Below are 27,032 nucleotides of genomic sequence, written 5' to 3'. Positions count from 1 at the left end.
CCCCAACTCAGGACATGCACCTTGTGATTCCATTTATACTGTATAATAATTGAACCCTTTTATACAACATAAAATCAGTCATTCTAAAAAACCTCTAAATGCACGATAATGTCCAATAATTTAATTGAAATGATATGGAACCGATTTCGGAGTAGTTTGATAATTGATCCTATGTTAACTATGTCAATAATGTATTAGGGAAAACACCTCTGCTGAGATCTTGAGAGACAGCCTCTTTCGCAACTTATGACTTCTTTCAACCTCTCTCATCTCTTTATGACTGTATTTTCACAACTTTCCTTGGGTATTAGAGCTAGAGTAGAGCCCGACCGCTATATCAGTCAGCTGATATTATCAGCCGATATTGGCCTATCACAGATATTTCAGTATCAGTGAATATGTTGTCCAATATGTGCAGATATATATGTGTGTATACACACACACACACATATGTATGTATGTATATATATATATTTAAGTTATATAGGCAGCATTTCATGTATATTTGATCCTTTTTCTTAATTCAAGTTTAATATATACTTACATAGTATGTTTTTTTGGTGTGTTTTTTTATTTATAGTTATTTATAATTATTAAATTCCCAGTGGATTTTACTATTTCAGTGCACTGATGTCATTTTATACAATAAAGTTTATTGTTAAACTGTAAAATATCATGCCTCCCTTACATATCTTTGTCACACGTTTTTGATAACCACATTTGAGGGATCATTGCCAAAAATGTGCGTCTATGTATATATTCTGTATATATAAGATCATCAGATGATATATCAATAATGGAATGTTTTTACTCCCTAATATTGTTATCGGCATTGGCCCCAAAAATCCAGTACCAGTTGGGCCTAGTATTGTGTAAATGTCAAACCTTTTGGTTTGGTATAGTTAATGGCCAAAAAATACAAGGCTGCAACTAAAAATTAATTCCTTGATTAATTGATTCATTGTTTTGTCTATAATTTATAATATCCCAAGGTGATGTTTTCTAATATCTTGCTTTGTCTGACCAACAATCCAAAGATAATCAGTTCACTATCATGTATGACACAAAAAAGCTTAAAAACCCCACATTTGAGAAGCAAACAGCAAATGTTTGGCATTTTTCATTAAAAATGAGTATTTGATTATCAAAATAGTTGCCGATTTATTTTCTGTTGATTGACTAATTGATTATTCAAATTATGCTACAAAAATGATGTATCTGTAACCTATGTGCTGACAGTGACAGTGATAGTGTCATGCAGTATGCACAGTGGACTAGTGGGAGATGTACAATAGTTTGTTCTGAAATGTAATAATTATGCAGACTTCATAAGATTATTTGGGTGCAGTTTCATTGCAATTACCTGGGTCTGAATTTGACCAGCAGACTTTTCTACTTCTCATTTTTCTCTCTCTTCTCTGTCTTGTGTTGTTGACAGCAACCAGTCAGAATACCCCTAAAATTATCATGAAAATGTACCAGTATGCTTCTTTTCTAGCTGTTGTGTGAAGATATAGTTTCAATTATTCTCAATAGATTTAATTAACTTTTCACCTCGGCTACTTGTGCACTAGTGTTATTATGTTGCTTTCTCACTAACGTACTTGATTGATATGGATGTTGAGGTTAATTTACTTCTATATGTGCTGTGCTTTGAAAATTTTTTTTTTTTTTGAGAATATTTTTAAATTGCTGTTTTAAACATAAATAGACATGGGACAAAGAAAAAAAGGAATTATAAAAGTAAAACAAATAAATACAGCGTGAACCATATCATATTATCCCGTTAATTGCACCCACACCAACCCTCCCCTCACACTCCTCCAGGCAAAACAATACAGACTACTGGTAACATAGAATTTATGTATATATATATATATATATATATATATATACATAGATACATAGATATACTATATCTAATAAATGCATGTCAGTTTTAATGTTATGTTAATGCTATTTTGTTACATCTTTTACATCTCTATACATGAATTGTCCCTCTTAGGGTTCAGAATGATCCATATCTGCCAATGAAACTCCTGTCTCTTCCCTTTTAAGAAACTGTACTAAGGGATCTCCTTAAATGCTTCCTGTTTGTTTTTCAGTATATATGTTATATTTTCTAATGCCATACAAGACGCCATCTCCTTGATCCACTAGATGGTTTATTTCAACTTTTCCAGTTAAGGGCTATCAGCCTCTTTGCTTGCAAAATACACATGTTGATTAGCACATATTGGCCCTCTTTTATATTTGGGTCCGTAGGGTATAAATTCATAATAAATGCTTTAAATACTCTGGACTAATTCCAAAAATGTTTGTCCCCATTAGTCACTTAGACCCCAACTGATGGGAAAATAAGTTGAAAAATACCAGAATTACCCTTTAAGGACCTTTCCCTTGAGAGAGACATTTTCTAATTTTGAGAGAAGCACATTACAAAAATAAATCCAAAATATAATACACACATAACCCTTAACAAAACCCATTAAGTCCCTAATATGCCTGTTCCCCTCAGACAATATAACCTCCCTCTGATTACACAACTTCTGGCTACAGCAGGTACTGGAAGGAATTAGTCTTGTAACTCTGACTGGCTAGAAAAAGTTATCCCAATTAACCTTTAACTGGGATGTCTCTTAAACCTCATATGATATATATAAAAAAAACCTCAGGAAAATTAACAAAAGAGAAAGAAAGAAAAAAGAAGGACAAAAAGTATATGAGCTGTAACAAATATTTGTATTGGCACTCCTTAGTCTTTTTAAATCCAAACAAAATTCATACATCGATCCATTCTGGCATATTATACTTAAATTAAGTCCACAGTCTTCTGCAAAACATATTACCTATCATAACTGTGCAAGAGTTTTTAAATGAAACCATTTTATATTTAACCCAGGCAGAAGGGAAAAAAATATCAGTTCATTCAAACATAAGAAAAGTTCCCTATCTGGGAATAATTGTCCCACAGCACAGATATAGCTGGTTTTATCCTTTTAAGAATAGAGTCACTAATGCAAATAGTAACATGTCTCTCCACATAGAAAACCAAGAATCCATTCCGCCTGCAAATATTGAACCATACTGATGATCCCAAGAAAGTGTTGAAAAAGCCTGAATTCATTCCTCTCGTATTAGTTTTGCGGCCCTCTGTATGATCCGACCAGCTGGGAGAAAAAAGAAAATATCAAAGAAAGAGAATAGAGAAATGTTGGTCTAAATGAGCAGCTTGTGCTCTATGATACTGCTTTGACCATACACGTTCACGGCACCTGCTGCTACAGGTGTCTGCTGTGCAGTTTCCAACACCGACCTTAGCTGGCTCTGCAGTTAGTTTTTACCTTGTCAACATAAGATGTTGACTGTTTTCTAGGTCTGAGAACTGTTATAAAGCATTTCAGCCATTTACTCTACTCGTATCACTGTTTATTAGTGTGTGCCATTTTATAATTTCTCCCCTTAGCCATTAAGATTGAGATAGTTTTTTGCTCTCCCATTTCAGCGTAGCAAACATACATGTAGATTATAGTTATATTCAAAATGTATCGTGTCTCAGTTCCAGTTTGTGCCGTCGTCTGTAACCTGTAAACATCATCATACTCTTCTCCTGCTATGAACTTTGCATTTTATTGTATCTCTTAAGGATTTCAGCTGTAATTGTGCTTCATTTACAATCACTCGAAAGCAGTAAGCAGTAAATAGTTGGGGGTATGTCAGCACAAGTAAACAAGTACCTGAGTGATGAAACCCATTTTGAATCAACATGGTCCTTTACAAAGCTTCAAGATAAGCAGACACTACTTCACAGTTCTTCCTCGGCTCTCCACTTGCACATTTAGTTCAACAAGCACTAGGCCAAATTAGAAACTGGAGCCCTGGAGTTTGGTGCAAATTAAATTGGTAAGTTTTGCAGCTGATGGTCTCTTTAGATGTTTGTAAGGTATATTTTCCAGTTCAGTGGACTCATTACTTAATGCATCATTGTGCTTTAGGAACTACAAGTAGCCCTTCCTCCATTGTTTGATGGTCAAGTGTGGCTCATATACCACATGTTGCAAGATAACTTTTTCCTTTTTATTAGTGCATTAGTAATAGAAAACTGAACATTGCAAGACCAGAGTATTGTTCATGTAGTTATGGTTATTGAAAATATTTAGTTGGGATTCTGATGGACTCATCGGCAACCAAAAAATGTTGCAACTGCACATTTTACACTTCTGGTTGCCCTCCATTCCTTGTGTTATTTTGTACATTGACTTTGTGGGAAATAATTTTATTTCAAGTTATTTCTAAGCACTTTGTTGCAATGTGTGTATGTGTAGAAAATGCATTTCAAGAATGTTAAGCTTGGCTCAAACATGTATGGCTTGTATTGGAAGATACAGTTAAAGAGATACCACTGATTTGACAACAGGAATTTTGACTGAAGGCCACTTTTGTCATACACACACATTTACACATGCCTGATTTGCCAGCTGATGGTCTCTGAGTGTGTACTCTGCACTCTTCTTTTCTGTTCTGTTCTCTTTTTTTTTTCCATGTTCTTTTCTGTGGCGGCTGATTGACAGATCGAGGCTGAAGTGTCACCCAGCGCTCGGAGCCCCGCCGCACATTGTGATCCTCTTCTCTCAGTGCGTCTCTGTTGATATGGCAGGGTTACCTCAGGGGCCTCGTCTCGGAAACCTTAAACAATGACTCGAGAGTGAACTCTTCCTGTGGTTCAAGGGTTAAAGAAGAATCTGCTGTTAAAGAAACGCTACCCTAGAAAACTTTTTAATCACATTAGAAGAATTTACACAATGAAAGCTGAGTGTAGCATGTCAGCACTATGTGCCCTAGAACCAGCAGAAGTAGGAATGCTGCTGTTAATTGAATACAAATTGGTATTCAATAAAATCCTCTTTTCAGAGGTTTGTGATTATTTTTCTGTTGATTGCCCTGCTCTAAGAGTACATTTTATAGCAGGAAATAGTGTGCAGTATTTGTTAGTCCTCAGTCCTTTTAAAAATGTTTTTTCCCTACTTAACATAGCTTAGTCTGAACTGTGTCAGAATGACAGAGGATATTAGAGTGACTTCCTGTCCAAACTGACGATGTACAGCCTAATTATTTCTAATTGACAGTGTAATTTATGTACTGATGGTGTACCAGTACAATATGTCAAAATATATACATGTAGGTACAAGTGAACAAAATGTTAAGTGGGAGAATAACAATCTGTGAGTTTAAGAATTCATACTGTAGGTAATTTTTAACTACCTATTCTAATTTTAGTAGTCTGAGTTTTAATAGTCTGAGCTAATCTGAAGTGTTATCACAAACTATACAACTTTGTAAGAGTTTAAAAAGTGCCAAACACTCCATGAATAAACAAAAACCCCAAAGCAAATGACTAAAATGTACTTACTTCATAATGCCATCGTTCCAAATTACACTTTTTATTTCATAATGTCACTTTTAATGAGAGTGGTCATCAGTGCCCTCACCCTCCCAGCGGGCTAACCAACTGCTAGCAAAGCTAGCTAGAACAATTTGGTTATAACTACCCAAGAAAGACTCTGAGTCCAAAATCACTCCATTTACCATATAATGCACCTTTAGAAACACTGAATCAACCAGCTAGCAGCTGTACTTTACTTAAATGCTGAGCAATATATCCAAGCTAGTTACCTGGCTAGTTGGGTAGCATGTGTAGCCTTGTTAAGCTAAAGAAAAGGGGGAATAAGTTATTGTACTGTACTGCTAACTATTATGAAAATGAAACCAGACATTTGAAAAAGGACACTTTGAAATTAAAATTTCTGTAATGAAATGAAAATGAATGACATTTCACAGTAATGACTTTGGATTGCATAACAATGAACTGAATTTAGTTTCTTTAATAATTTCACAAATTAATGGTTCTTTTTTTTTTACTCTTTTCATTCATATGATTATTTAGATTATAATGTCTTATTTGTTTAACATTTAACACTCCATATTGACATGGTGGAGGAACTTTTTTACATGTTTGGTGTTATTCACAAGTAAATATGTTCCTGTACACTCAAAATGGAGCCCATAAATCACTGCAGCAAACTAAGCAAGCAGCATGGCCTAGAAAGGTAGTCATCCCTATCCGAACCAAGCAGAATCCATCACTGCATTATGGGAGTCTCTGAGGAGAGATTGGAAGGCAGTATTGACACACACACACACACACACACACACACACACACACACACACACACACACACACACACACACACACACACACACACACACACACACACACACACAAACACACGCACGCAAACACAAAATAAGAACTGCTGCTCTCTCATATTAATTGGTCCATTACAGAGAGTGATGATAGGTTATGCTTGGTTGTCAAAAGCTGTCGTTTTTGGTGAGACAGCAACACCTCCTGACGCAAGTGACTTAAATAGTCCATTGTGCAGGCCCGACTGCTGTCGTACAAGTTTTTGTAAATATATGAGCTGGTTGTGGTCTGGAGGTAGATATATTGATGCATTAAGAAAGATGGGGAAAGACGAGGAGAGAAAAATGGAGATTTGGTCCTAAAAATGCATTGATTCACAATTTTCTCAATATAATTTTAAAATGATCCTCTTGTTAACAATTTGATTGTTTCACTATCTTTTTATGTTGTATTCCTCAAATAAGAAATATATAATCATGTCTATGTATAAAAATAATACAATGGTTTGGATAATCTCTTTTGAATGAGATTGCATAACATACAAGTTGTACCTGTAGCACATGAAAATGCTCTACTCTGAAAACTCCTTAGCTGACCTTCAAGCATGAAAGAAAAAATAACACACACAGTATATTCATGTAGAGATATACAAAAGTCATTATATATTGTTTAAGTATATGTTTATTTTGTAGATGAGCACCCCTTGAAAAATCTCATTTTTGCTGAGCTCCAGTGATTTAACCTCTCACCTTGCTGCAGTGATGTACAGGTGTGCTCAAGACCCTGTGACATCACTGTTGGGTGTGGTTACAGATGCAACAAAGCACACTTGGAAATTTCAACCAGCGAGGGCAGTGAAACACTGCTTGTCAGTATACTCTTTAAATGATGAGAATACAGTGATGAGTGGTGGCTGGCAGATGTTAATTTTTATATGAATGTGTGTTTGAATGACGACAAATCAGACATTTTCCAGATTTAAGATCATATTTTAAATTGTGTTTTTGTGTCAGATCTGTGCCACAATTAAGGAATATGAGGATCAAATATAAGGAAAACATGGATTTGGCCAGTTACTTCAGACACTAACTAACTAATTTATTGGTATGAAAGTTTCCATCAGCTGGCAGCTGTAATGTTTGCCACGTCATGCTGATTTTAAGCCTTGTGTTTGTCTCTCTCCAGGCCCAGCTTAGAGAGCTTCAGCAGGCGGCTGAGGACCTTCAGATCAAATTAGAGGAACACAGAAGGAAGAAACACGAGGCTGACAGACTCAAAGAAGAAACATTAAAGGCACTGGAAGCAGGGGACAGTGGTAAGTGTAATGCCACCTTTAACCTGCCATGATTTGGTTAGAGTCCTTTCAGAGCAATTTGATCAATCGACAGGATTGCTACAGTTTGCAGATATAGTTAGGTCATTGTTACAGCTACCACAGGGCATCTTCCATTTCATTTCAGCTTGGCCTTACATTGAACAAAAGTGAATTGACCTTAGCACCTCAGGCCAGATGGTCAGGATGACAAATGGTAGAACATCCGAAACAGCTGGAAGGGTTAAATACAGATGCCTGTGCCATTGAAATAAATGAACTAGGAGAGGAGTGCTGAGCAACAGCATATTGCAGTCCCACAGCTCTCCTTTTTACGTTCCTCAAACCTTCAGAGAGATGTTGCTTATGACTCACAGGAAAATTCCCTTATCGCTCCAAGCACAAGCTGCCTCGGCATTTAAGTGACGTTCAGACTTGCGTAGGTGAATGTACAAGAAGTTGTGGGGCTGGATGGAAAATGGGCTCAGTCATTTTTGCACTGAAATCCATAAGGATTTAGAATCATAACGGCAAGGGATAGAGATTGGTGGGGTTAATTTAGTTAAAGTTTCAGATTTTTTGATTGCTGCTGAGTCCTAAATAATCATAGAAAACCTGGAGAAATACACACCTCTCACATAAATGGGGAAACTTACACACAATCCATGTGTTTTGTCATTTTAAAAGTGTAACATCATGTTGTTTTCTTGTCAATACATGAAACAAAATGCATCAAACAACACATTTATTCAGAATAATGTCATTTGTCTACTTTTTAATACTTTACCGACATCTTCTTCACGATCTTCTGTTATGTTGCGAAGCCTCGGCAATTGATTATCTGTCTTGTGTCAAACTGCCCCTCAAGTAAAAGTCTTGATTGCAATAAAGGTCACTTGACTTTGGTCGTTCCGCTGAGCATGCATCCATCATGCTTCTCACAGTGTGAGCTGACCTTTGCCAGGCGTCACTGGCCCCCCATGCTCCTGAGCCTGTCATCCTTTAGTTCCATTACTGTTCATCTTCAGGGCGTAACAACCATCAATTTTCATTTCGGTGGTAGCGTTGGCATGTCTCGTCCATGTTGGCTATCCATCTAGGCTTTTATTATGCACTTCTAATGACAATTTGTGTGTGTGGGTGTGTGTGTGGGGTAGCTTCTGGTGTAGAAGTTGAGGGGAAGTTTCAGTGACTTAAAGGATAGTGTACTTATCAAGGCTTTTGCCTGCTTGCAACCTATGACATTACATGTTGATTAATACTTGAATTTTAGCGAATAAGCACAATCAATCTGCCAACAGTATAACTCGGCAAACACTTTATGGCTCCCCGATGGGCCTTACTGTTTTTGTTGGGGGTGGTGAGCTGATAAGGCTTTCATTTTGATTTCTTTCCCAGTGTTAAAACGCGCACACAGTAAAGCTGAGATTGAACAAGTGTACTAATGATCAAGGAGGTAATGTTCCAAATCTGTAACTTTTATATTTGATGGGATTTTCAGTGTGACTTGGCTCTGAGCTTGTTTTTTAAATACTTTTTCAGAAGAGTAACCTAAGCTGTTGTGAATTTACTGCCCTTTTTAAATAGCCATTTCTCCTGATAAAGTGCTGAGCAGCAGTTACACTACAGTTTAAAATCGTTTCTTACCAGTCATATTTTATAATTGTTGGTGCTACATTTCAAATTTACAGTTGGTTGACAACCAGCTTTAATTTCCATCCTTCGAAAGCAGCCTGGATCGTAATAAAGCTGCTCAAAACTCTCAAAATATTATGAAGTGCATGGCCACAATTGCCCCCCTGTCATCATAACTCCTTAGCATCATATAATTTTGCTATCATGTCCTGTCAACTAAATGTCAGACAAGAGGACCAACAATTAAGAGGTTATAACTTCCTTTAGACCTCTTTTCACCACTTATACACTGACTAATACATGTGCACGTTGTATACACGTGTCCTAACTTGGATACAAAACACATTATTTGTTGAAACTTTAAAACAAGTGCCCTAAACTACACAGGGTACCCATGAGGACAAACATTGTGTTTTTTCAATTAAAAATAGGAACAGCTCAACAGAGGAAGACATTATTTTCACGAACGTCTCCTCTTTCCCTTTATGACCTGTCAATAGCCTGTGTCAAAATAGGAATGAAAAGCCAGAAGAACAACCAGCTGAGCCTGCAAAGTAGAACTTAACAGTCGTTCCCTTTACTGCTGCTGTCGCTCAAACATGTCTCCAGGGCTTCACACACAGTTATTGAGAAGTTTTAAAGGGCCTGGTTATTTGTACCCTCAAAGAAAATGGGTTTCTCATGGCACATTGTGTGTGGTACAATGAAAAAATAATTGCAGCACTTTTTGGGAATGGGTGATATTAGATATTCTAAGTTTGAGTTACTCAGTTTTATTAAACATAAGAGAATAACATTTCAAGAGGTTTTTTTTTCTTTTTTAGTATAAATACTGTATATGCTGTGAGATTCTGAGAAGGTTTAATTTCTTGCTAATCTCAGACCTTTTACTGTTCAGATGAAGTGTTGGAGAACTGTAGTTCTTTCAAAACTCCAACGTTAATGTGATACCTTCACACAATCCCATAAATCACTCACATAGACTGTGATATTACTTTGTTAGGATACAAGAGTATTACATATTGTTTTCACAAATTGATAGGGCCCATTATTGAGCAGTATTTACAATTTTTGAACATTTGCGAAACAAACATGAGGTAAATCCTCACTGCTTGTCTGCTTGTCACACTGATCATGTGTGCTTATTTTTGAAAAATGCCTCCTTAATGCCATCCAGGATAAGCTTTGGGTTCATATTGAGGTCTCCTCCTTCTCTAATGATGTTTATTTGATATGATGGCCTCATATAGAGATATTCTGTATTTTATGTAAGTTACTCTCTTTGAACGTTAATGGCACGTCCCAATATGCAAAGCTACGCTGTCTTGGAGTTCACCCACAGTTTGAGGGGATTTCCTCAAGTTCATTGGTAATCCAGTGGTTGACCTGATTTCAATAGCAGATCATCATGCATTCATGCAGACCACCTCCCTGCTACTCATGTTTTCCAAATGTACATGAATGCAGTTAGACACCTTACAGCATAAATGAGATGGCAGGATGCCTCAACAATCAAAACATCTTATTTTGCTGTAAATATATCACGCCATATGCACGTTTTCATTGAATCCTGCAGCTTTATCATTGAAGACCTTTTCAGTTTAAATAGTTATTTAGCTTTCTTAAATATAATTTTTTATGAACATAATGTGGGTAATGTTGAATCAACGATTACACAATTATGCCAAATACTGTATGGCCATAATTCTATCAATTTAAATTTGCGAATCATACAATTTCAATTACATCCATAATTGACATGATTTTATTAGAATTATTATGATGATTCTACAATATTCACAATTAACTCTTAATGTATCTTAAAGTCTAAAGATTGGTTGGTTTTTTCAACAGAATGATTAAACAATGTCATATTCAGAGTCATATTCAAGCATATGTTTCTGCAGCAGGGGTAGACCCTTGCTGGAGTGTTTTCTTCATCACAAATTTGAAGCGTCAGGTATTCAGATATGTTGTTTTCATTTGTGCAGGTTGCCCACCTCATTTTGAATAATTTCTGTCTTGAACTATTCATAAAACCCCAGTGAAGCACAAGAAAAACACCTTGTTCTTATCAGACTGTATTATAAGACTGACCTGAAAATCTTGATTCACAAATAAGGAAAACAGATGTGGGTTCATTTGATATAAGAAGGTGTGGCACTTCAAGTAAGTCCTCATAGAATAACAAAAGCTTCTTTGTTCCCCTGCTGTACCTTAGATGAGAGACCATTATTGTTTGTGAGGGAGATGATTATTGTTTTTACCTTATTAAAGTCATTTGGTTAATTATCAGAGAGGGCCGAGATGCATAGAAATATTTCAAAAGAAAGCACAAATTGCAGAAAATAAGACACAATAAGGCATAGACCAAATTTACACCTACTAACATGCGATTTGGATATGCTATCTGGATAATGACATCTAATCACAGCCCTCCACATTTAGCCTCATATTAAGACCATTCTTGTTATCTCGATTTTTCCTGCATTGTGATTGGATCTCAGTGTTTTAGTTAATGTTGTCAATGAAACCAATTTGTTTTCCACCCCTATTTTACCATCTGTTTGTTGACATCTTCATAAATTGAGAAAATTCTATAACAAATCCTGGCAACGTCTCTGTCGTCGAGGTCACGCTAACCCTAGTGAGCGTCAAATAGGTTTTACAGTATGTTACTACCCCCTCTCTTAAAAAACAGATCTGCCTATCTGCTCAACTTGCATGTACTATTGGCACTCACTAGCATGCTTAAAGACAGGACTCACACCAATATGTTTTAATAAAAAGCTGCTATGTAGTGGGCTGAAGTTATAGTCAAAACACATTTAAAATTTTCTAGTAAAACATAACCAATTCCTTTAATGAGGGATCTGTGTTCATTTTGTGATGGGTTGTCAAAAATATATGAAGATAATCCCAATTACCAAATGTATTACTGATCTTGGAGTAGTTATTAAGTTGACTTCTTAATAAGTTTAAATATTATTCATAGAATAATATTTAAACCTCAGAGGCACACTTGTTCCTAAAAGAAATAATTAAAAAATTAACAGAATAGTTCAGGGCCAATTATGTGGTAAAACTGAAATTTATATCATTACAGATACTTTGAACATCTATGTGGATTATATCTCATCATAAAGAATGGATTTGTATATTTGCGTATAGATCTGTACATGGATTATTTTACACAGGGCTACATGTCTATTAAGAAATCTGTAATATGCAGTGAAGACACAGTATTTGGCTTGTTTTCCAGATTGCCTCTGAGGATTTCAGTAGAAGTTCCCCTGAGGTAACCTAGATAGAACCGATTCCAGTGCCAAACATTTCATGTTCCCACTGCTTTGATATACTCATATTTATCCCTATGATGAGAAAGAAAAAATACATAAATTAGGGACTCCTCAACTGCTCCAAAATGTATGTTTGAATAATTTTCTATTCAAATAAACCACAATGCTTTTCAAATTTGTTTTTTTTTACCTTCCAGGCAGACATTGCTTTCTCTTTCTTTCAGTGTTATGAAAATCAACTTGCAGAGACTTGAAATATGTGTGAGATAGGAAATCCGTCTCAGTGGGAATTATGCAGCTTTTAACTTTTTTTTTTGTATGTTACATTGCTGTTGTACTTGTACATGGTACTGTAGTAAAAACGTGTAGACTGTTCTGAAAAGTCTGCTGGTGTGGTATAGAAGGCTTGTTTGGCAGCTGACTCAAGTCTTGGATGTCAAAGCTTTCTGACAGAGGAGTCTAACCAAAGAGGTCAAGTTCATTACAATATGGGACTCAAAAAAGACTTCATAATTCATATGTACTTAACACCTGAAGTATTCACAGCTTCCTGCCAGCACTTTTAATTGTCTAATTTGTGAAGGCTGTCAGTCATATCAGCTCTACGTTGTTAATGTCCTTGATGTGATTGCTGAGAAAAAGGCATTTGGCTCAGTCGCTATACTCACAACCCAATGAATTAATGAACAAATTTAAATTACTAAGCCATAGGGTTGTCACAATACCAAAATTATGACTTCGATACGATACCTGCCTAAATATCTCGATACTGATACTGAAATGATACCAGGCTTTAATCCCTGTGACTGTCTGTTGGCCTCCCAAGCATGACAGCAACCTCTTATCTGAGTTTTATGAATTTATGCTAATTGTTCTTATCATGATAAAATCATTTTACTTGGTGATTTTAATTTTCATGTCAATGATTACACCGATTCAAAGGCTTTGGATTTCTTGGATCTTGTTGCTTGTCTCTATCTTGTTCAGCGTGTACAGAGTGCCACCCATATTCATGGAAATATACTGGACTTAGTTATTACTAGAGGTGTTGATGTTGACATTTCATCCATTGCCGAAGTCCCTGTTTCTGATCATTTTTGTGTCTTTTCAGATCTGGTGAATCCACCACTGTTAGTTGATGACCTTGCTGATGATTTTAATAATAAATTAAGATTCTCATTAGAGACAGTTGCTCCTGCACAAATCAAAATAAGGCGTTTAATTTGCAAATCACCATGGAAAACTGCTGCAGTTTGTCAGCTGAAAAGAAACTGCAAACTACATGTTCACTTTGACATTTTTAAAGATCAATTTATAATCTACAGTAATGCAGTCAGGAAAGAGAGACAAGCCCATTTCTCAAGCATTATTTCATAAAACTAAAATAACCCTAAAGTGCTTTTTTCCACAACTCAACTCTTAAATGCAAAGAATTGGCTTCATTTTTTTAAAAGAAAAAATAGTTTCTATTAGAGCCAGAATTGTAAATACAGAAACTCAGACTTTCTGGGATATCCCTGCCCATGGGCCTCCATCTATTATGTCATTGTTTGATTTGATGAAGTAATTAGCAGGATGAAGTCTTCCACTTGTGTTCTAGACCCCATCCCAACCAAGCTGTTCAAATCCTGCTACCATAGCCTCTCCCAAGTAACAACAATATAATAAACTCCTCTCTTAATTTAGGCATCTTCCCCACAGTGTTCAAGACTTCAATGGTAAAACTTCTCCTCAAGAAATCCAATCTAGAATACTCGGAGCTAAACAATTACATACCCATTTCTAGTCTACCTTTCCTTGGTAAACTTTTAGAAAAAATAGTTTTTAATCAACTACTTGTTCATCTAACCAACAACAGCATTTTAGAGAAACTCCAATCTGGTTATCTAGTAAACCACAGCACTGAGACAGCCCTGCTGAAAGTTGTAAATGACCTGAGAATTATTGTGAATTCAAACAGCGTGGCTGTCCTTCTTCTCTTAGACCTCAGTGCAGCATTTGATACAATTGACCACAAAATTTTAATTGACAGACTTGAGAAATGGCTGGGTCTCTCTGACTGTATTTTAACTTGGTTTCAGTCTTATTTAACTGGGTGCTTACGTATCAGAGACTCATGGTATTCCTCAAAGAAATATTCTCAGTCCAATTTAGTTTTCATTATATATGCTCCCATTTGGAAACATTATTAACCATCACCACGTCACTTACCATTTTTATGCTGACGACACACAATTGTACGTCTCTGTATCGCCAAATGACCCCTATGCACTGCATGCTCTCATTGACTGTCTCACTGACATTAATATATGGATGGGTAAAAACTTTTTAAAATTAAATGAGGAGAAAACTGAATTTCTTTTAATAGGACCCAAAGCAGCAAGAGAAAAACTGCAATCAATGCTTGGTGGTCTTAGCAAACAGATTAAAAGACAATGTATAATGTAAGATAATGTATGGATGGGTAAAAACTTTTTACATTTAATGAGGAGAAAACTGAATTTCTTTTAATAGGACCCAAAGCAGCTAGAGAAAAACTGCAATCAATGCTTAGTGGTCTTAGCAAACAGATTAAAAGACAAGTCACAAACTTGGGAGTGATTTTAGACTTTAATTCTCATTTTAACAAGGTAATTAAAACAACCTTTTTTCATCTCAGAAATATTGCCAGTCAGACCTTTTTTAACAAGAGAGATACTGAAATGCTCATTCATTGGCTTTTATTACTAGCAGTTGATACTATTAATAATTCCCTTTTTCTGGAATACCTAAAAGGTCTATAAGAAAACTAAAGCTATTTCAGAATGCTGCAGCCAGAGTCTTAACTAAAACAAAGAAAATGGATCACATCACCCCACTGTTAACAGTGTTTCTCAGTCACTTTGGTACATTTCTTGAATCATCTTTAATATTTGCAAAACAGAAAGTGCATTTCTCAAAACAATTCATACAAACAGCAGCACACAATGGATTACCTGCAAAAGCCCGTATCTTGCTCAAAATCCTTAGTTTATTTCTCAAAAGTAAATATTTCAATGAACATATTAGTTAGGGCTGGGTGATATGACCAAAATCTCATATCCTGATATAGGTAATTTCATATCCTGACAACGATACCTATCCTGCTGTGGCACATTTTATAGTTGGTCTGTTGGTCCCATGACTAAGGTTTTGATGACAATGGTTGAAAATGCACAAGGCTGCACTTTTTCTGTATGGCATATATCAATTTCAGCAGTACAGTTACACATTACTGTATGTGGGAAATTGATTGCAAGAAATTAGACAGGATTCACATTTATGCTTTTACTGTTTGTATTGTAATTTGTTGACAGACCATGTCATTGTGATACAGAAAAGAAAAATAGGAATGTAAACATAGGAAACACCCCTTAGGCAGAACTGTACATGCAGTGCTGTATGAATTACAGTCTTTCTACACCTCCTGACATTCCTGTCGGGCCACAGAGTCTCATCCACATCACAATGGATATCTTCCCTTGCAATGCAACGCGGAAAGAATTTTTTCGGAATGTCTTATCCAGCCTCTGCAGGCGTCTCCTGTGATGTCCTCACATGCTGCATCCATGGCAGCCAGCAGGGTCATCTGAGTATGTGGCTGGTGATTGTAAACCTTCCACCTCCATGCTGAGTAAAATTGGGTTAAGGAATGGGGAATAGGGTGGGAGGAATTCCATCGGCATTCTGTATTGGGTCGCAAACCATTGCCTGAGAGTGTTTGAGTGATGGAAACTCACATTATCCCAAATTACCACATACTTTGGTAAAACATCTTGAATCAGACCCCTCTCATCATCAGGGATGAGACCCCTGTAGTGGGTGTCAAAGAAGGTGAGGAGATGCTGTGTGCTGTTCCCTATAATGGGAATACGAGTTAGCACACCATGCTCTGAAATAGCAGCACACATAGTGATGTTCCCTGCCTGTTGGATGACATTTCGAACACACCTGTCTTTGGCCAAGTTGAAACCAGCCTCATCCAAGTATATGACGTTGGTTGTGGTTCACTTGGTGGGTTGGTGGTTCACTTGATTCCAGTTCGATTATATGCTATATCCAGAAGATACAAAATTAGTTTTATGAATTACATGTATTTCCATTTTGAACAAGATACAGTTACATCAAATGTATACATATTGCATGTTCTTTTCTACAGCCATAGCAAATGTGTACAGGTCACACGTACTGTACCGTATATCACTATACAATGTTGTACTTCTGGCTGTAAAGTACAATTACTGTGTACACTTAGATGTTTTACCTGTACATACTGGTACTGTAGCTCCTTCACTCTGCCACCATTCCTTTCAAATTGTACATGGGTATAGCTGTTGCATCTGGTGTCTTTTCAGCACCCTGTTGATAGTTGAGACGCTAACATATTGGATGTTTTCAAAGATGTTGTTGTCTTCTATAATGGCACTCTGTATCTCCCTTAGTCTAATGGCATTATTTGCTATGACAATGGTGAAAATAGCCTCCTCCTGTTGAAGTGTGAAAAGGGGCCCTCTGCCACCGCTGTGAGGTAGTCTTGCAGTCTTATGTGGAATAAAGTAATGCAAAACACAAGATAAATAAATAAATAAAGCTAAAGCTAAAGATTGAGTAAGATTTCAAAATATAAATATGTCAAATGTGTCTATGCGTATATACATACATACACTGTATATAGTCTGTATATGTGTATGTGTGTGCTTGTGTGTTACAGTATATGTACAGGATGCATCTGTATAAATTATATGTATACTATAAAATGCAAGTGGCATACTGCACTTTCTCATTCAACAGAATGAGAAATTGTTTTTATGATGTGCACAAGTGACTAGATGACTATCTTGTACAAAAAAGCTCTTGGCTTTGTCCCTAATGACACTTAGCAAAACACTACCCAGTTCTTAATCCACTCGATTGGAATTGCGAAACATCTAGTTTTGAGAATTTCAATTCCGATCTGAGAAATGTACCAAAGCAACTGAGAGAAACGGTAAGACACTAACACTGTCTACCTTTATCCTTTAGAATAGATTTTAAAGTTCTTTCAGGTGTTTACGAAGCTTTAAATAACCTTGCTCCTCCCTATATCAGAGATTTTCTTTCATTTTATGTTCCAGCCAGATCACTAAGGTCCACCACTGCTTCTCTTTTAAATGTTCCTTATGTGTCCCATAAAAGTAGCGGTGAGGCTGCCTCCTGTTTTTATGCCTCTGAACTATGGAACACACTGTCTCTGGTTATTAGAAGCTCTCTCTGTGTTCTTAAAAGGAAATGAAAGACCTTTCTTTTTAATCTGGCTTTCCATTGTTATTTGGAGTAATGTTATAGCTTTAGTTGTTAAGTTTTAATCACTGGTTTTTATATCATTTTATCCCTGGTGTTTATTTTATTGACTTTTATTCTACTTTAAGTCTTGCAAAATTGTATTTATTGTTGCCTATTTTGCTTTTATTTATTTTTGTTTGTGTGTGTCGTCTGTGTTGTTTTAATCTTGCTATGTGAAGCACTATTGGCTGCATGTTTGTATGAAAGGTGCTATATAAATAAAGTTGAGCTGAGTTGATGCACTATCTGAATCATTCTGAAGCTGTAAACCCTCGCTATCAGGATGCACCATTTAGGTTAAAACACTTATTTGCAGATCCTAGCTTTCTATTTAGTGTCTTCTATTTTCCATGAAGTAAAAGTTCAATGTGACGCCTGCAGCCTTTTGATCTATTTCCATCTCAAAGCATTTTTTTCTCCCACAGAAAGAGGTAATTTTCTTGCCTGGAAATATTGCTTATCGTGTATAAAAGAAAGCAAAATGCGTGTTTTGTTAGCCTTGGAGTGCAGAGCCTAGAATAACAAAGAAAGCTCTGTGTGGATAACGTGGTCTGTAGCCCAGGCATAGATTTGCAGTCTCCTGCTGATATGTTCCATTTTCTCTGTTCTCTTTGTGCCTCTCTTATTTTACGAGTGTGCTGTGCTATTGCCAGGGCAACATGGGTGGATGAGTGATGGTGTCCATTAGTAAACATAGCCCCCTATATGTGCCATCGGCCTAAAGAGCCAGTGTCTTGAACCTCCTTTCTCTCTCCTGTTATATATTTTTTTGCCCTCCTACTCTCTCCTCACTTATTTTCCACATTCTTCCCCACTCTTCCTCTTACCTTTTACCACAACGCGCCCGCCCCCACTCTATCTTTTTCTTCCTCTGCCTCTTCCTCTCCTCCCTTCTCCATCTATCCTCCTTATGGTTGTTTTTCATAGCTCCAGCGCCGCAGTAGAGGGAGGGATGAGACCATTTCTCTTCCTCCTTTGTGCACTCATTTTGCGAGACAGAGCGACTAGAGGATGGGTTGAGAATGTCAAGCATTAGGTTGGGAATAGAAGGCTGTTCAAACAAAGAATAGGCCGCTAATATGACAGATGCTGTGTGTATTGCAGAAGAATATTAGCAAATCTTGTTTTTTCCACTTGGCTGAGTAGAGTCAACAACGGGGGTGAGGAATCTGGCTTCCTCCATAGACCTTTGCTACTTCCACTCATATTGTGGGTGACAAGATGTGGTGCACAATCTTGCATCTTTTTAAACTTAAATCCAAAAAAAAAAAAAAAAAAACAGCACGGCTTTATAAATATGGATTTAAAGTTCATTTTTTCAAGGCTGAATTCATGAACTGGGATTTTGCTTTTTTTTTTTTTACACCCCTACAGCACACACTCAACACAGGCGCTCTACTGTACGCTGGGAAAAAAAAAATGCTAATTTCACAATTAGCTTTTCTGTAATTAGTGCGGAAAGGTAATTGCGGCGGATGTGCAATTAGCATTATGTAAAGTGCTTTTCCCCAGGCTTAGGGGCCAATCAGTTTGCCCCTTTACATTCTTCGTTCTGCTGATGATGTGGGAGATGCTTAGTACTGAACATAAGAGAACTTCCTCTCCCTCCCACTCCAATGAATGTGATTCTCAAAATGAATCAGTTGGGGTCACATGCTCGCTGGAAGTTTTCGCGTCTCCTTTTCATCTGCCCGTGAATATGAATGGAGAAGAGGGAAATCACTGTCATACCAGCCCGTTACAGCACAAAGCCTCCTGATTGCATTCTGGACTCTGACATGCTTTTTTTTTCCTACAGGGAAACCAAATGTTCTTGCACAGCGTGACTGACTCATTGCTTGATTGCCCAAGAACCTCTATCCTCTCCCTCCCGCTCCCCATATTTTTTAAATCCAACTCAGCTCTGTCCTTTTCTCTATCCCTGCCTCTCAGTTTGCATTCAAATGGATTAGTGTTTATAGCAATGATTGGCAATTAAAGAGCCAATCCAAGTAATGTGTGTGTGTGTGTGTAATAAAAAAATATTATCTCTTTGTTATCATGACTCATCATGCTTATAACATGAACAGCTGGAATGGGTTATCTTTTAAAAAATCCAGTAACCCAGATATCATTTTTATTCTTTTTTAGGTCTCCAGCATCAGTACAGCACAATAACCAGCGTTTTCCAGTTACTGGACAGCAATAAAGATGGCAGGTAAATAACATGCTGATTATTTCCTTGTTGATGACTGAAAATCTCGTGACTCCAGTTTTTATGTTCATGTTTTTGCTATGACATTGTTGTCAAGGCCCTACATATGCTAAGCCATTTTATAGAAACAATGACACCCCTCCAAAATCCATGCATACTATATAAATGTAGTACCATTTAGATTGCTATGAAATGCAACACTAAACAAATACTTAAAGTGTATTTGCTCCAAGTTTGGGCAATTTAAAAAAAAAAGTACCACATCTAAGCCCCCCCTCTTTTGTTTATTTATTTATTTATTTATATATATTTCTTTCTTTCTTTTCTAAATATGAAACCTGACTTTCAGCACCTTCCTGTATTACTCCAGGGATGAAGTACTCTTTTATATATATATGAAATTCCAGCCTGTACAGTGGAGGTGAGGGGTAATTGCCACAAGATTGCAGGATGTGTTCCTCTATCATGGATGTGCTCTGTAAACTTCACATATTTGTTGTGTGCTCTACAAATTTCCTCTTGTGTATTTTGTTTACTTGTTTAAAATTCAATAAAAGTATTCTTGAGGGAAAAAAAAGTGCCACAGAGGGCATGAAGCCCGGGGAATGTGGAAAAAAAAAAAAGCAACAAGGTTGAAAGTTTCAAATCTTTTATTTTTGAATAGCACCTTTTTTTTTCTACCAAATGACATATTGTCCTTGAACATTGTGCTTCTCTGCCTAGTTTAACCAGTGGACGTCAAAATTTGCAAGGTGTGTAGAGATAAACATAGCTGTGGCACTCTTGTGCTCATATTTTGACAATACGGCTGACATTGTCATTTCAAATCTTATTGTAAGAGTAAACCAGGAAATCAAAAAGAGAGACTATCCGTTGTTGTTGCAGTTTCTCTCTAGTAAACATGTCTCTTTGAGATGTAAAGCAACAGCAGCTTTAGATATATCCCTGAAACTACAGTAGATTTTTACTGGCAAGTGTCACCAATTTATTTAACACCAGCTAATGATATAAAATTGCGCAAAAGGTGAAAATCACCCTCCTGTTTTTTAAATATATATTTTATTGATTTTCAAAATGCACACACACTTAAACATAAAAAAACTACAATAAAAAAACCCCACAAACAAACAAAAAATCATGACAGCACCTAAATCAAGAATCACAGCCATGTAAGAACAGTAACAACATACATTACAAGACTAGTATAACACAAGAAAGAGATCTAATGCATTCCAGTATTAGGCCCGAGGACAGAAAAGAAGATAAAGTCATAAAAAGAGAAGAAAAGGGGAATTTTAATTCTATTCAGTCCAATTTTTATGAGATGAGATTCACTCTGAAAGTTAATCCACCCCTCTGTAGTAAGTCTGAAATTTCATTTGGTAAATGAACTAAAACTGGTTGCCAGATTTTTAAGAAATATGTGTTGTTCTCCTTCAAAGTAGCAGAGAGGCTTTCCACTGGTAAAAGCTTGTATAATTCTCTGTACCACTGTGTTACTGTTGGGGGTTTGTCTCTAATCCACTGGAACAAAATACATCATCTTGCTAGCAACAACAGTGTCATTACAAGAGTATACTGCGATGGGTTAAGATCAAAACCTTCTGGCAAGAATCCCAACAAAAACAATGCAGGTTCCAATTTAATTTCCATGTGCAAGATTGTGCAAAGCTCTGTTTTAATATTTCTTCCAGGAACATGCAATCACAGGGCATCTCCATATTCAGTGAAAGTCCTGCTTTATAGCACGTATTTAGTTTTATAGACAACGCTGTGCATGAAAGTAGCCCTATGTGCAGAATAGTAAGGGCTTTATTTCTGTCAGTCTGGATAAGGGGATTTTAAAGAAATACTACCATGTCAGATGGGACTACAAATTCACAGAACTTATGTTCACTCACTTGTAATTCTCTTTTTACTCGAAATAAATAATGCTCATACAGCAGAGTGGAACAAAAACAACATAAAAGATGAGTAAGATAAACAAAATCCATAAGATTGGATTATAATAATGACCTGCATTTTTGCTCACACATTCATACTCACTCATATTGCTTGTTCTATAAGATGAATAGGCGTTTCATGAGCACCTAATTCACATCAATATGTATATGTACACTCATTAGTTCCACCTTACTTTTGATGCAGCGAAGTCTCATCAGTCGAAGTTGAGTGCACACACTCCCTGAAACTCCTACACCTATTTTGTTCTTAAGCAAACTTCAAAAAAGTAATCCATTGCCTTATTTGTATTGTTTTAATATTCAATTCCCCAACAGACCCACTTGTAGCCCCCCTCCCCACCCAATCTCCCATCTCCCCCTCAGCCACCCAAGCTGACTAAGTTGCTGTCGTGAGCAGTGTTTAACCTCTGCCAGCTCTAAAGAGAATGACATCCATTTTGCTTTCCAGCAAGATACGTAAATTCTGCTGGTGGCTTGCAGAAAAACAGAGCGTGGGATCTCCAATGAGCCTGTCCCCTTCATGCTTTTTTCTCCACCGCTATCCCCACCCTCACGTTCCTCACCTTCCCACACCACGCCTGGGAAAAAAAAAAATCAATACCGCTTAAGCTAACTGGGCATATTCTCCCGGAAAGGGAGCGGGGCTGGGCATAGTAAACTGAAAGCGCTATAAAACATATGGCTGCATCGAAGTGCTTGTGCAGCAATTTTTTTCCAGGGAGCGCTATGTGCCCACTTATGCATTCCTGCGCCTGGATGTGTACCATTATTCAGCCCCTGTGCCCCCCAACCCTCCCCACCTCCCAATCCCTTCCCCTTCCCTCCCCAGCTCTGCCTCCATCCATTGACTCGATCCCCTCCTTCCCAAGCAGTTCTCTCCACAGGCTGCGCTTAAACAAACACATTACTAAGCTGAAATATCTGCAAGTGCCGCTTATTTCTATACAGCCTTTGTTTTTAATCTGTCAGTCAATGGGATTTGGTGAGCTGGCTATCTTGAGGCAGGACATGTATTGATGGCCATTTGAATAAAGCAGGGAGGTGGAGGCTTTGTATATGTGTGCTACATCACCATTTTTTACTGTAAAGCTCTGCAGCTCACACGCCCAAGTGTCGAGCTTGATTTAGTTGCCATTGTGATAAATGCAAAGGCCAAAGTCACTGGTATACCTGATGCTTGCACATTGCCAGGCAGTTTGCTGACTTTGAACCGGATTAGCATGCATGTTGCAGACTCTTTATCTTGTACAAAAAAGCTCTTGGCTTTGTCCCTAATGACACTTAGCAAAACACTACCCAGTTCTTAATCCACTCGATTGGAATTGCTAATTATCTTTAATGCAGATTCACAGATAATTGTTCTGTCATTTATACTGTGAACTAATCTCATTTTTGTGTACATTTAGCCACTAATAATTGTATCATGATAAAGATTGCAAAACTTTTTTTTCATTTTAGTTTTAATTTCATTCTTAAATACATATTTAAAGACAAAAACAGAGTGTCAGAAGCTGACATGTTGCTGATTATCAGAATAATTGTATTTTTAAAAAATAAATATTCACTTTTTCTGGTATTTGTGGGTTAGTGGATTCAGAAAGTAGTAGTAGTTATCAGTTTATGCTCTGGCACATGGAGGTTTCAAGAAAAAATCCTCTCTACACACATTGGTCATTAGGTAGACTGTGGTCTTCTCCGCCATTATTTCATCCTGAACCTTTCCAAGCACTACGCACAAGTGCAGCCCACTGTGCCAGCTGGCAGGCAGTTGGCAGCCCAGTGCAGGATTAACTGGTACCAGTATGCTGGCCTATAAATAGAGTCTACCAACTGCTTCAGGAAATGAACCATGATGGAGCCTCCCAAAGGCCCACGAACAGGTTGTGCTTTTTATCCCCTCCTCTCTGTCAGGATTTATCTGCGTGTGTGTGAGTGCGAGAGTGAGTTCCCTTATGTTTATCACTGTGTCTTTCAGTGAAACCTACTGTAGGTGTGCTCTGCTAAGCACATGCTTTTATGATGCCATGGTCTATATGTGTATGCCCTCTGTGATTGGGGGCAAAGCCGGTTTTCTTCAGACGAGATTTTCAGAGCCGCTGCTCTGCAGCCTCTGTGCAGCCTCACAATGGAGAGAGCCATTGTTTTTCTCCAGCACTTACCCCGAGCATTGATCCTCTGTAGTGGAACAAGCTATTCGCTTTGTATGTTTGCCTGCACTTCCGCTTTTGATGGACTCCCGGGATTGATCCTGTCTATGCAGTCATTATCTCAGCTCAGTAGTGTTAGTTTAGGTGGAACCTCAGGAAGAAAGACACCAGCAGGGAAGAATGGCAGAAGAAAAGATCTAAGTGTTTTATGATAAGAGGTGGTGTATGTGATTTTGATTGTGGAGTGTGTTGCATTATGCTATGTGCCACTCAGAGTGAGATAGGCTAAAAGGACAGAGAAGACAGAGAGTCAATGCAAAGTTGTTAACGCCCAAACTACCTAAAGGAATCATTCACCCACAAACGACACATTTTTACCATCTACTTACCCTCCAGTTTGTTGAAACACCAGAGACGTGTGTGTGTTTAACATACAGTGAGTTAGCAGGTGCTGCTTCTTTTCTGTCTCCTCCAGAGAAGAACAGAAGCACAGACCGGTTCATTGGAGTTCCAAAAAAGGCAGAAAATGACCTTAAGAAGACAGCTTATTCAGCTTGTTCAGCATATTCCATGTGATTTAAAGCCAAAAGATTGTGCTTTTGGTCAAACAGTGGTTCATATAACTTGTAAAGAGGTTGCTGGTGTGAGTTGCAGTGGTGATGACCTTGAGACGTTCACTGCAACATGACGGGATCTATACAAGACGAGATCATATGAGAATAATATGAAAATGAGAAATTTGAAGTTGAAACTGACAAAACTCATCTAATTACATTAACTTAATCCCTAGTCAACGTAGTCATTGTCTTAATTACTAAAACTAACCCACACTGTTGTCATCTGTGTCTGTTTATTTTGTAACATGGCAGTATAACAGTGGATGAAGTCCAGGATAAAGTGGCACTCATACAGGATGAAGAGCGGGTTCTTTCTGTGGATGAAGCAGTGGTAAGCTGTCCTTTATTCATTCATACTACAATACTGTCACTTCCTCTACTGTGCGTATTAACCATTGGGTCGTAAAATGAGGTCTGGGGGCCACCAAGGGTCCTTGAGAGGAAAGATGAGTAAGTTTAGTACTGTTTGACTTGATCCTATTACTGTCCTGTCATTCCTGTCTTTATTGTGTTATTTTCTTCTAGTACTTAGCCTCCTGTACTCCTCTCCATCCCAGTGTTTCCCCCAGCCAATCAGCTCCTCGCCTCTTCTCCTGTCTAGTCACCTGTTCCCTATTCCCTCGTTAGTTCAGTTTGCATTTAAGTCCTGTTGTTCAGTTCAGACTTTGTTGGATCATCAGTTTCTGTTTTGCTTTGGGTCCATCTGCTCCGCTCCTTGTAACACTGTTATATTTTTATTTCACTGAAATGAAAATTTGCATGTACTGGAGGGCTCCTCTGATACTGTTTATCACTGTTAACTAAAGTTAACAAATATTAACAAGATTTTTGTCTCAACCGTCACATATTAACACACCATGACCCAAACAGAGAGCTAATTTGTGAAATCACACGGTGAAGCATGCACGTGTGTTTGTGTGTATTGTGTGATGATGGCACGCTTCTGAAAACAGCTGGTTGCTATTGTAGGCGTGATATCACTGAGCAGGCATAAGAGTTTGGACTATAGGCACAGACACCTTGACTAAATCAGCTCCATGGGAAAAGAGATTTCTGTTTGGGGGGGTTTCTTTTGCCCCGTGTGGACAGATGTTTGTCAGTAAACAGGAAATCTTTGGTTTCGGGAGCTCTAGACTTTGCTTACCGATCATTTTTTATTTGTTTTCAAGAAAGTACAGAAACACTTACGTTCTAAATTATGTCTTCAGCAGCAGATCAGTGTAAATGTAAATATTTTGCCCAGTGCACATTTATATATTGAATGATATGATTAATGATATGATTAATGTTGTGACGGAATATTTAGTGTTTAATTAAAGGCAGTAGCTGACTTGATTCTAGTGAGCTCAACACGAGAAACTCAGAAGAGACTCAGCAGCGGCTGAGATTGACACTAAAATGAGAACAGTTGCTCCACCTTAAAGGTCAGCCCAACTTAAGTGAGCTTAAGTGGTCAGGTTAGGCTAACTTGTTGTCACTAACTTCTGATCTAACCTGCTTCACTTTTCCAACAGCTGTGGGAAACAATAGATGAGACTTTTCTTGATCTTGAGAAGCTGCAGCATTTATTAACTGACACACTGTAGCCTTTACCGTACATTTACCGCCAGATTGACAACTTATTGCTAACCTTTCCCTCTGCTCCGCTAACATTCACCATCACTTTTCTGCCACTCCCTCTCACCGTACACTCTCTACACACACACGTTACGCACTGCCCTATTCCATAAAGCAGCTACGCTACCCTTATAACTGTACCTTTCACGTAAATGTCCTTTGAAGAATGAGGAGAGGGAGGACGACTCAAAACAATTCCACGGTAACGTAGGGTGGTATCATGCTAGCACAGTGTGTGAGTGAAAATCATCAGTAGCACATTGATATCAATGATCGTGTGAAATTAGAATGAATATAGGGGAAACACTGGGATTAATACATATTTGGTGCAATTGTATTTATGGCACTAGGGTGGTGATGTTGGAAAAATCACAAACACCATATACTAGATCTGCAGCTAATCTAATATTAGCCATATTGTCAAATCTTGCAGTTTTTCTTTTTTTTTTTCTGATCTACTCCCACCTTGCCTTCTGTGTGATTTGGTTGACTGTCTGTCTGCCTGAGTTCACTGTTTTTTTTTTGTTTTTTTTTTCCCCGCTGCGTACAACAGAGTCCCTTCCACATTCATTTGAATTCTGAACAGGACGAGCACAGTTTCCCAACAGTGATTTCCCCTCAAGCTGCAACGTGTGAGAATGCGGCTGTCTGTTTCATTTTAAACTTGTTGAGCCTCCCTCTTACCAGGCAGCAGATATCAAA

General features: G+C 37.6%; 1 protein-coding gene across 1 annotated transcript in view; it reads left to right on the top strand.

Moving 5' to 3' along the window:
- LOC121889503 (glucosidase 2 subunit beta-like) overlaps positions 1-27,032 on the top strand; it is a 138,675-nt gene that overhangs the window by 6,250 nt on the left and 105,393 nt on the right. The window contains exons 6-8 of the mRNA XM_042401500.1: positions 7,391-7,520; positions 19,922-19,988; positions 24,966-25,044. Of these exons, the coding sequence (XP_042257434.1) occupies positions 7,391-7,520; positions 19,922-19,988; positions 24,966-25,044 (276 nt within the window). The remainder of the gene's footprint in view (positions 1-7,390; positions 7,521-19,921; positions 19,989-24,965; positions 25,045-27,032) is intronic.

This window comes from Thunnus maccoyii, chromosome 22, assembly GCF_910596095.1.
Source record: "Thunnus maccoyii chromosome 22, fThuMac1.1, whole genome shotgun sequence".
Lineage (NCBI taxonomy): Eukaryota > Metazoa > Chordata > Actinopteri > Scombriformes > Scombridae > Thunnus > Thunnus maccoyii.
Note: the sequence above shows the minus strand (reverse complement) of the source record. Positions and strands in the feature narration are given on the sequence as shown.